Source organism: Heptranchias perlo, chromosome 2 (genome assembly GCF_035084215.1).
Source record: "Heptranchias perlo isolate sHepPer1 chromosome 2, sHepPer1.hap1, whole genome shotgun sequence".
NCBI lineage: Eukaryota > Metazoa > Chordata > Chondrichthyes > Hexanchiformes > Hexanchidae > Heptranchias > Heptranchias perlo.
In genome coordinates, this window is record NC_090326.1 from 104,730,289 (window position 1) to 104,742,350 (window position 12,062).

Here is a 12,062-nt window from a genome sequence, read left to right on the forward strand (position 1 = left end):
AATGGACCTCTGCAGCTGCCACAGGCTGATGGCTGCAACACGTCCATTTCAACTGGGTGTGTTTCCCCCAGTACGGGAAACAGTCCCAGTTGTTTCTAAAATCCCACCCCTCCTGACATATTCCCTTAATCAGGTCTGTTAATGACCTGAAATAGCAAGGTAAGTACTCTCAAGTGGCACCCCGCTGACTTTAATTGCCTGCGGGAGTCCCACATGCGGGTGCTGCGCGCGCACGTTGACGCGTCTGTGGGGAACCCAGAAGTGGGCGGGTTGGAGCCGGGCTCCCGACCCGCTCTGGGATTCCCCGATTTTCGGAGCCCCCCCCGCCAGGAACACACCCGATAGCGGGTGCTAAAATGGAGCCCCAAATGTTCAGATGCTGGCTGCAAAACCTCTCTTTTACATGCTTTATTGGATGTCCCCTAGTGTTGGTACCACTGTTATTATCAATACATAAACCATCTGGATTTGGATCCAAAATTTTTTGATGCCATAAAATTAGGAAGCATAGTTAACAGTGAAGAGGACTCTAAATTACCAGGAGACCACAGACTGAATGATAGATTGGGGAGGTAGATATCTGATTAAATTTCATGTGGTGAAATGTGAAGTGGTACATTTTGGGAAGAAGAATAAGGAAAGAATATTAACACTAAATTGTAAACCTTGAAAAGGAATAGAGGAGGGAAGAAAGTAAGAAAGAACTTATATTTATATAATGAGTAAGGAGACTTGGGGGTTCAACTACACAAATCTTTAAAAGTGGGAGAACAAGTTGATAAAGCTGTTTTTAAAAAAGTATTTGAGATCCTTGGTTTTATAAATGGTAGTATACAGCATAAAAAGACAAAAGGTAACCTTTTAATATTTTTCTCTTTCAAATACTTATACATTTCTCTTTTACATTCCATTATGGATTCAGCTTCTCCCACTGTTTCTGGTCGGGCCTCACCTAAGCCATACAAATCATTGGCTGGGTCACAATTAAAATATTAGTGGGAATCTTAACTCTCCCCGATCAGCAGGAAAAGAGCTGTTTTAAAATGGAGCAGCTCCATTTCCTGCTCCGTTCCTGCCGAATCCCCATTTTAACACCTTTGGTTTTAAAGCCGATGAGGCTTCCACCGGACTTGGGCAGGAGCCTCATTAGTAAATCGGGATCCCATGATGTACATGGGATCTTGATCGCATTTTAACCCACTCCTGAGCGGAGTGGCCATGCCACCAGGTAAAACTATCAGGAAGCCAGCGAGGCCTTGAAAGGTAAATTAATATCTGCCAGGCCGTCGAGTAAGGTACCCATGTAGGACTGCAGTCCACTCCAGCCAACTTCCTGTTGGGAGTTAAAATCGGCCCTATTGTGTCCAGTGTTCGGTGCCTTTAAGAAGGATGTCAAGACAGTGGACGTAGTGTATTTAGACTTCCAGAAGGCATTCGACAAGGTGCCACATAAAAGATTATTGCTCAAGATAGAGAATCACTGGATTGGGGGTAATATTCTGGCATGGGTGGAGGATTGGTTATCTAACAGGAAGCAGAGAGTTGGGATAAATGGTTCATTCTCGGACTGGCAACCAGTAGCCAGTGGTGTTCCGCAGGGGTCCGTGCTGGGTCCCCAACTCTTTACAATCTATATTAACGATTTGGAGGAGGGGACCAAGTGTAACATATCAAAGTTTGCAGATGATACAAAGATGGGAGGGAAAGTAGAGAGTGAGGAGGACATAAAAAACCTACAAGGGGATATAGACAGGCTGGATGAGTGGGCGGAGATTTGGCAGATGCAATACAATATTGGAAAATGTGAGGTTATGCACTTTGGCAGGAAAAATCAGAGAGCAAGTTTTTATCATAATGGCGAGAAACTGGAAAGTACTGCAGTACAAAGGGATCTGGGGGACCTAGTGCAAGAAAATCAAAAAGTTAGTGTGCAGGTGCCGCAGGTGATCAAGAAGGCCAACGGAATGTTGGCTTTTATTGATGGGGGATAGAATATAAAAACAAGGAGGTATTGCTGCAGTTATATAAGGTATTGGTGAGACCGCACCTGGAATACTGCATACAGTTTTGGTCTCCATACTTAAGAAAAGACATACTTGCTCTCGAGGCAGTACAAAGAAGGTTCACTCGGTTAATCCCGGGGATGAGGGGGCGGACATATGAGGAGAGGTTGAGTAGATTGGGACTCTACTCATTGGAGTTCAGAAGAATGAGAGGCGATCTTATTGAAACATATAAGATTGTGAAGGGGCTTGATCGGTGGATGCAGTAAGGATGTTCCCAAAGATGGGTGAAACTAGAACTAGGGGGCATAATCTTAGAATAAGGGGCTGCTCTTTCAAAACTGAGATGAGGAGAAACTTCTTCACTCAGAGGGTAGTAGGTCTGTGGAATTTGCTGCCCCAGGAAGCTGTGGAAGCTACATCATTGAATAAATTTGAAACAGAAATAGACAGTTTCCTAGAAGTAAAGGGAATTAGGGGTTACGGGGAGCGGGCAGGAAATTGGACATGAATTTAGATTTGAGGTTAGGATCAGATCAGCCATGATCTTATTGAATGGTGGAGCGGGCTCGAGGGGCCGATTGGCTCCTATTTCTTATGTTCTTATGTTCTTATATGGTGCAGAAGAGATTCACTGAGATGATATTATGATTGGGATAAGGAGAGACTAGAGAAACTGGGGCTCATTATATTAGATCAAAGAAGGTTAAGAGAAGTTGTTCAAAAATATTGCAGGTTTTGATTAAGTGAATCTGGAAAAACTCTTTATAGTGATCAGTAAGTCAGTGACTGGAGAGTGTAAATTCAAGATCATCACCAAAAGAATGAAGGGAGAGGTTAGGATTTTTTTTTAACCCACTGGGTTGTTAGAACTTGGAAAGTCCTACCAGAAACAATGGTAGTGGCAGAATCCATAATAGACTGTAGAAGAGAAGTGTATAAGTATTTGAAAGAGAAATATTTTTAAGGAAATGTGGAAAGGACACGGGAATGGGACTAAATAGATAGCTCTTTCAGACAGTTCTTTCAGAGAGGCAAACAGGTGCGATAGGCAAAATGGCATCCTTCTGTGCTGTAAAATTCTGTGGTAGAAAAAGTTATAAGGCAAAGCTGTACATTGCGACAGGAGTAGGCCATTCAGCCCCTCAAACCTATTCCACCATTCAGTTGGATCATGGCTGATCTGTACCTTAACTCCATTTACCCACCTTTGATCCGTATCCTTTGATAACCTTACTGAACAAAAATCTATCAATCTCAATCTTGAAAACGTCAATTGACCCAGCATCCACAGCCTTCTACTCATTGTGTAAAGAAATGCTTCCTGATTTCACTCCTAAACGACCTAGCTCTAATCTTGAGATTATGACCCCCTTATTATGGATTCCCCCACCAGAGGAAATAGTTTCTCTTTATGTACTCTATCGAATCCTTTTTTCATTTTAAACACCTTCTAAACTCAATGGAATACAAATCAAGTTTATGCAATCTGTCCTCATTATTTAACTCTTCGTATCATTCTGGTGAATCTGCACCATACTCGAGGGCAATCAGGAATGGGCAATAAATGCTGGCCTCACCAGCGACGCCCATATCCCATGAACAAAATAAAAAAATACCCCCTCTTGGGCCAACATATCTTTCCTGAGCAAAATTGAATGCAGTACTCCAGATGTGGTCTGACCAAGGCTCTGTACAACTGAAGCATAACTTCCACCTCTTTGTAATCCAGTCCCTTGAGATAAAGCCTAACATTCCATTAGCCTTTTTGATTGCATTTTGTACTTGTCCACAAGCTTTTGGTAATTTGTGGACGTGGATACCCAAATGTCTCTGCTCCAACATTATAAAATGGAATTTCTCCAAATAGTTTCTCACCATTTGGAAAATATTCTGGTTTGTCTTTCTTGGATCGAAACTGGATGATTTCACACTTGCCCACATTGAACTCCATTTGTCACAGTTTTGTCCACTCACTTAATCTGTCTATATTCCTTTGTAACTTTGTACCTTCTCAAGGGCAATTAGGGACAGGCAATAAATGCTGGCCTTGCCAGCGATGCCCACATCCCATGAACGAATTAGAAAAAAACTTCCTGCTCCCTCCCATCTACACTACTTACTGTGCCTTCCAACTTAGTGCCATCTGCAAACTTGGATGTACAACTCTATTTCTTCATCCAAGTCATTGATAAATATGGTAAAAAGCTGAGGCCCCAGTACAGAACTCTGCCAATCAGAGTACGTCACTTTTATTCCTACCCTCTGTCTCCTACCTCCCAACCAATTTCCAGCCCATGTCACAAGATTGCCTCCAATTCCGTGTGCTTTCAATTTTGCTAATCATTTTTTGTGCAGCACCTTAGCAAATGCCTTCTGGAATTCTATATAGATAACATACAGAGACACTCTCTTATCCTCAAAAAAAAAAATTCAAATAAATTAGTCAGACATGCATATTGATAAAACAAAGCTGAAGAATTATTAGGAGGACTGCAGTGGCTGCATGTGTTTAGCTTGTGAGTAGCTGTGCCTCACAGTTCAGGAAGGTCTGGCCTGTGCTGAGTTCAGTGACTCGGCTGAACCAGCATTCAGGTGCCACATTTGGATTTTGTACCTCTGTGTCGTGAAGAGAAAATTGGCTTGAGTTTCTGCTCTTGATTGCTACTCAGTCACCTTTACTAGAAGTGTGCATCAAGTTAGAACAGGATTGGGGCCACCTCTGCTGACGTCCCTGGATGAAGAGCTTCTTGATGCTCATTATCTAGGTTTAAATGCAAATGTTGACCACTGGGTGAGGTGGCAGAGGACACCTGGTGCTATGGAACTGTCTTCAACAAGAAACCAATGCTGTTCGAAGAGGGGAGAAAATTGCAAGAAAGTTGAAGTGGAAGAATTATTGGGAATCTGAAGGGGCTGTTCGGTCCAACAAGTCTGTACTTTTTTGATTTTATCTCAGCCCTGCCCCTGTGATTTCTTACAGTATTTCTTCATTTTTTCTCTCTTACATAATTTAGACTTTTTAATAAATCTGTGAAATGTGGGAATTTTTTTAATCGGTGAGATTGTGAGAATGCCCCAAAGCAGTCAGGCGTTATATAGCGATGTCCTACATCTAGATTATCAGTTGGATGAAATGTGCTTTTAAATTATATATACATTTTCAGGTGACTTAATAGCATAAACCATTTTGTGTGTCTTACCTTGACAAAGGATGGCCTACTAATGTACAGTTATCATTTTTATTTCTCTAGGCTGTTGTAAGGGAGACGCTCTCCAGCCTGACCTTTCAGTCAAAAAGTGGTCATAATGTTGCCGTTGGTGAGAACCTGACATTGGAAATGGAACTGTTCACCACAATACGCCAATTATTAGCCTTTGACATCACATTTGAACCAGGAACAACTCACCGTCACACGCTGAGTGACCATTCACCAGCATTTGAAAGCCATTCCCACCTCCAACTTATGGAAGATTATGGCCTGCAGAATTGTACTTTGCACATTCAAATCTTCCATACATACAGCCTTGTTGGTGGTTTTAACATTTCAATTGGCCTGTATTATGGACTGGGTGTGGTCAATGCAACACTGGCAGAGCTCATACAGGTTTATGATCCCATAAATAAAATTGATTCACTTTTATGGGATAAAATAGTGCCTTCAAGAACAAACCTGACCTTTAGGGTTGCAAGTGAAGTCAATAAAAAAGGGTCACAATGTGTTTGGACTATCCAAAAAGGCAACAACACATTAGGTGTGAGAAGGACTGCTGACTGGTATCTCCAGCATTTATTTGAAACAGTAGGAATCTACGTGCTAAAAGTGACCGCTTCTAATCCAATCAGCAATGCCTCATTTAGTACCAGAGTTGAAGTCCAGGATGCAATTGAAGGCCTCTCTTTGTCCAGCTCTAGTCCCAGATATCTACCAACTGATTCCACAATCACTGTTCGTGCCCATGTACTCAGTGGAACTAACATCACATATATGTGGACATTTGCTTCCAATTCTACACATGTACACACGAATACACCTCTAATGATGTATAAATATTCACAGCCAGGAGTCTACTTGGTCAGTGTAACGGCAAGGAACAATTTAAGTGAAGTAACAGGAACTGCCATCGAGTTTACAGTGCAAGATCTTGTGGGAGATATAATAACAAGTATTCCCAACATAATCACAGTCAACCAAACAGTAATCATCTCTACCTGTGTAACTTCTGGCACAGACTTGACCGTTGAAGTACTAATGAATGATTCCACTGTGTTTAACACTAGTAGTTATGTGGCAGACAGTTCACTGGATCTACCTTTTACCTTCAACCAAATAGGGGAACTACAGCTGTTGCTTCAGGTTACAAATCTGGTCTCTTCACACAATGTTTCAGTAACAGCATTGGTGGTTAAAGAGATTCATGTTGTCTCCATAGAAATACAACATCAACCCATTGTTGGAGAAGATGTCATTCTTATTGCAAAAGTTAATGGTAAGTTTCATAAAACATTAAAAATGACAGTTAGGCAATACTGAACCAAGAGAAAATTATTTTTTTTTACAACTGTTGCCTTTCTTTATGATTTTTCTCATCCTAAAATTCAAATTGGCTGGGGGTGTTGTGATGCATAAGCAAGAAATACAAGATTTTTTATGTCAAATTTGACTGAGCCATAAAACATGAACCAGAGAATTGTAATTTTTTAATCAACAAACATCATGAAAGGTTTTCCATTGCATATAAAAGCCTCTGCTATGGAAATGCTCCTAAAATAGGTTCTGGTCAGTTTTATGCAGATTAAGTTTGTTTCTAACTGTTTATAGCTCTCTTTTTTTATCCGCCACCAGTATGCAAATAAAATCTTATTTTAATTATGTTTTATCTTTGATTTACTTTTGTTAACTAAATTTTACTTTGAGATGCAACGTATATAATTTGGTTTGAAAACATCAGATGGAGCTCATATTATAATTGGCCTTCTCCATATGCTAATTGACACCAGATTGAGTTCAATGAAATATGGTTTAATCTCCTGTGTCCTACTGAAAATTTAGCTTGGGCATATATCAGGTCATTTTCTCATAGTGTCCTTATTGTAAAAATTGCTGGTACAAATGCAAAACAAAAAATATAAAAGTAATTTGTGTCCAGAACTAAAATGTTGGTGAAATAGGTTTTGAATTTATATTTGAACACATCTTGTGGCAATTTATTTTCTACATTCATTTTCAGAATACCTGTGGAAAAACAGAGCATACATTTACAAATGGACCCTGTATGACAACCAGACAGTGAAAACTGGTAGTCCTGTTATAACATACAGGTGTAGAAAAGCTGGGCTTCAGCGGGTTTCTTTGTCCGTTTCCAATCTAGCATCAGAAACTTCGAGTGAGCTTGTACTAAATGTTTCCGAATTGGGTAGTGGTCCAAGACTCACTCATTTGGCCAACAAGGCGGCAGAACAGGCTGTAACCTTTACATTTAAGGTAATATTTTCTATGATTGCAGCAATATTCTGTTTTAAATCAAAAGGCTCTTCAAATCCAAGGCCCTTAGTTTTCCTGTTCTCAAAGGGATGCAGGGATGGGAAGTTGTCTTCTGCAGAGAGCAAACCTGCAAAGCTGAATAATGAGGGTAGTGAATCTCCTGAAGTTTTCTTAGAATCTACAATGTGATCAATTTTACATGGTCTGTGGATGGGGTTGCCAACTCTGGTTGGATGTATTCCAGGAGGTTTCATCACATGACCTCCTGCTTCCACCCGCTCTGTCCCCATGTTCTCGTGATTGGTCGCCCAACATGTACATCCTCATACTGCACCACCTTCCCTCATCAATTGGAAAAAGAACAGACTCTTTGTTATCCGATTGAATGGTTCTTGACTGTCAGCAAAAATAGCCTTTAGCCTTTTTCTTTCCCATCTGGACACAATGGGCCGAAGGGCCTCTATCCGTGCTGTAGAACTCTATCTCCGATATTTTTATAACTAATGTACAAAAGTGTTCAAAGAAAATGAAAAAAACACATTTTTAATGCTCCAATGATGTTTCTCCTGGGTTGTTTGCAGCAGTGTCTGGGAGATTAATCATCAATTACTTGAGACTCCAGAACAATCCAAGAGGGTTGGCAACCCGATGTGTGGGAGGAATAGACTTGATGGGTCAAACAGCCGATTCTCACTCTGATTTTTTCTGTTCTTAATGTGCTGCTGTAAGTGTATGATTATGTGCAGGATATCTTCTCTGTTTCCCTTCATTTAAAAGTGTAATATTTTAATAAACGAGTTAATCTCCTGTGGAGTTGTGCGCAGGGAGTGAAGACCATGTGTAATCTTCAGGTGAAGCAAGGTTGGAGGGTGAGGGAATAATTGGACCAGGGCATGCATGCATAATTCAATCCCCATTTTAAAGTCATATATTCAGTCCTTATTAGTAAATATTTCCATTATAAATTCCTACGCCCACATTTATCGTGGAAATTGCCTATGTAAACTTGATATGCTGCAACAATTCCACTGGCAGGTGAGTGTAATTGCAACTCAAAAATTTACATGGGCATTTTCCATTTTTGGCTGTCAGCTTGGCTCAGTGGTAGCGCTCTCTGAATCAGAAGATTGTGGGTTCAAGCACCCTTCCTGAGATTTGAGCACATAATCTCGGCTGACAGTTCAGTGCAGTTCTAAGGGAGGTGCCGTCTTTTGGATGAGGTGTTAAACTGAGATCCTGTCTGCCCCCTTGGGTGGACCTAAAAATTCTATGGCACTATTTGCATTGGAGCAGGGCAGTTCCCCTGGTATCCTGGCCAACGTTTATCCCTCAACCAATATCACCAGTACAAATGATCTGATCATTTATCTCATTACTGTTTGTGGGAACTGGCTGTGCGCAATTTGCCACCACATTTCCCAACATTAAAACAGTGACTATGCTTCAAAATTTTCCATCACCCTGTCGTTCCTATTTCTGTTTCTCCCTTTCTCTTTTTTTTCTTTTTTCCTTTCAGGTGGGAGCTGGTGAGTGGCATTACAGGCTGTAGCCTGTATTTGGGGTGGAGTTGCAGGGAAAATATGGCCCTCAGTGGCTCCCATCCCATCTCTTTCCCAATCAACCATGTTTCCCACCCCCAACCTTGCTACCATCGCATTTCCTGCTTCTTCAAGTTCCCACTACACCTCCCCTTCTTACTAACCCATTACACCCATGTCTTTTCTTCTTTGAACTACTTGCTCAACCCCTATACCTTCCCTACCTCCTTGCTTCGCTGTCTCACCAATTATAGTTGCTCCCCACAAGAGTGGGCGGTGAGAGATGAGAGGGCCCCTTACTCGCAACCTGTTTCTCTCTTCTTCTCCTCCGCTATATTCTTCGTTTTTCTCAAAAAGGCTTTATTTGTTTTCAAAACAAGAAATCAAATAAAAGTGAGGAACAAAACTGTTTACCTGCCTCTGTCAGTATTTTTCTCTCTCTTTGTCTCTCATAAATGTTAGCAGGTGAATAATTGGTTGGTTTCGAAAATCAACTGCTTTTTAAAAAAAAATTGAACGATTAGCACAAAGAAAGTGTCTCTGGCTTTTTCTCTCTCATACATGGAACACAAAACAAAAGCTGCAACAGGTGTTTGATCAGAACCCTCTCCTGCCCCTCCCTCTTCTCCCGCTCCTCTCCTCCCCTCTCCACATCCCCATTCCTCCTTCCTCCTCGCCCTCTGCCCTTCCTTCCTCCTCGCCCTCTGCCCTTCCTTCCTCCTCGCCCTCTGCCCTTCCTTCCTCCTCGCCCTCTGCCCTTCCTTCCTCCTCGCCCTCTGCCCTTCCTTCCTCCTCGCCCTCTGCCCTTCCTTCCTCCTCGCCCTCTGCCCTTCCTTCCTCCTCACATTGCTTGGTGTTATTCCCCTTGCCTTGTAGCCCTGCCTGATCTGAAAAGTCCCATTGGCTTTGACTCCCCACAAAGTATTAAAAATGGTGAATTAACATAACATTGAATGGTATTACATCTGTGGATAGCGTTGTGAATGCCATGCCATGAAAGACTACCCCATTAATCACGGGGAATTCACTCTTTTCCCCCCCACCACTGAGCAGTATTTCTCAGTTGGGCAGTGCCTCTCAATTTGAACTGTACTTAAGTGAGCACCGATGCACAATAAACATCCCTCCAACCCCATAAACAACATCTGTCAGTCTAAGCCCTCACCCCTGTGAAGACCATGACTCAGTGAAGCCTGCCCCTCAACCCACCCAACTGAGCAACATCTCTCTTCCAGAGCATCTTCGCCCCGCCTTCTCCCGCTAGTCGGACCACCCCAACACTACTGATCATCAACATCGGGATCCCCTACAAAGCAATTATGTAACATCAGGACTCCCTATACTGAGGACGAATTCAACACTGCCCCTCAACAAAAAAAGCAGCATTTCAACGTTGAGAGGAAGGGTGTTATGAGGTATGGGAGAGGAGGGGGAGGGTGACAGCAGGGGGATGGGAGGAGAGGAGAGGAAAGGGCAACATTAAAATGACTGTCTCCTTACCCCTACTGCTTCCCCTCTGAACCAACTGTTCAACCCCTGTATCCTCTCCTCTCCTCCCCTCCCTTTTTTCTCTTCTCCTCCCCTCTTCTCCTCTAGCCCTTCTTTGCCTCTCCTCCACTCTCCTTCCCCTCCTCCCCCCACAAGTTCTAACACAAATTAATTATGCAGGCTGCAAACTAAGTTATTAGCCCTTCATGCCTGTCAGCCAATAGCATGGAACAAACTGCTGCATTTATCCATAAGCTGTGGTAAGCTATAATTTCAGTTATTGAACAGTCTCTCTTTTTTTTCCTCTCCTTTTCTCCTCCTTCCCCCTAATAATAGATATGTTGATAGATATTTTTGTTGTGTTCAAGTTCATTAATTTTCTGATGCCTTTGTTTTATAATTCCATATTTTCCTTTTCACTCTCAGCGATTTCCAACCTCTGATCTAACAATTTTGCTTCGTGTTTCATTATGTTGCTGTCAGTTTTCTTTAATTTTCTTCATCTCATTGAAAAGTATAAAATTCTGACAGGGCTAGAGGAAGGGCAGAGGGCGAGGAGGAGGAAGGGCAGAGGGCAGGGAGGATGTTTCTCCTGGCTGGGGGGGTCAAGAACGAGGGGTAGGATATTTAGGACTGCGATGAGGAGAAATTTCTTCACTCAGAGGGTGATGAACCTGTGGAATTCTCTACCACAGAAGGTTGTGGAGGTCAAGTCACTGAATATACTTAAGAAGGAGCTAGATTGATTTCTAGACACAAAAGGCATCAAGGGGTATGGGGAGAGAGCAGGAATATGGTATTGAGATAGAGGATCAGCCATGATCATATTGAATGGTGGAGCAGGCTCGAAGGTTCGAATGGCCTACTCCTGCTCCTATTTTCTATGTTTCTATGTTAATCATATTAGGCTCTCTGTTTACAGAATATTTCGTCAGACATGGGTGAAGTAGTAATCCACTTTGGTGATGGAAATATGACAAACATTTCTACTTTCAGTTACAATAGGTACAAAAGTAACTTTTTCACATTTGATAAGAAATTGAAGAAAAACTTGTTTTAGCAATAGGAAGACTGCTGACAAGAAAGCAATATGTATAGAATAACCTAAGAATGACTGTAAATATGTGTTGTAGGTGTAATTGTGCAATATAATAGTTTCTGTTCTATCATGGATGTCATTCACTGAATATCACTGAATTGGTATCAATTAGCAGATAAGTAATGAAAACTGCATTTTTACATGTGATTCTTCTTCAACCACACTTGTGTTTCACCCGAGGATATTATAAAATATGTTTAATTTGATAAAACTGAACTTAAGATGATTACTTCAGGCCAATTATAGTTCTCAGATTCTCATTTACAGTGATAATGCTCCTAACGTGTTCTCACCTATGCCTCCAAATGCAAACTAACGATTAACAATCATGGCCTCTGAGACTTCAAATTCCAGGCCAAAGGAGATGTCACTGCTTCTATTCATTCTGACATTCTTGCTGCTTACCGTAACTCTGAATCAATTGTCTTTGATTTGCTATCATGTAAAC

The 12,062-nt window shown here is 41.6% G+C and overlaps 1 protein-coding gene across 5 annotated transcripts in view; it reads left to right on the forward strand.

Annotated features, from left to right (window-relative positions):
- LOC137341938 (polycystin-1-like protein 1) overlaps positions 1–12,062 on the forward strand; it is a 288,830-nt gene that overhangs the window by 79,475 nt on the left and 197,293 nt on the right. For all 5 annotated transcript variants that reach the window (XR_010967170.1, XM_068005486.1, XM_068005476.1 and 2 more), the window contains exons 8-10: positions 5,258–6,494; positions 7,236–7,489; positions 11,438–11,520. Coding sequence is in view for 4 of the 5 variants with exons in the window: in XM_068005486.1 (XP_067861587.1) it covers positions 5,258–6,494; positions 7,236–7,489; positions 11,438–11,520 (1,574 nt within the window). In the remaining variant the exon portion in view is untranslated. The remainder of the gene's footprint in view (positions 1–5,257; positions 6,495–7,235; positions 7,490–11,437; positions 11,521–12,062) is intronic.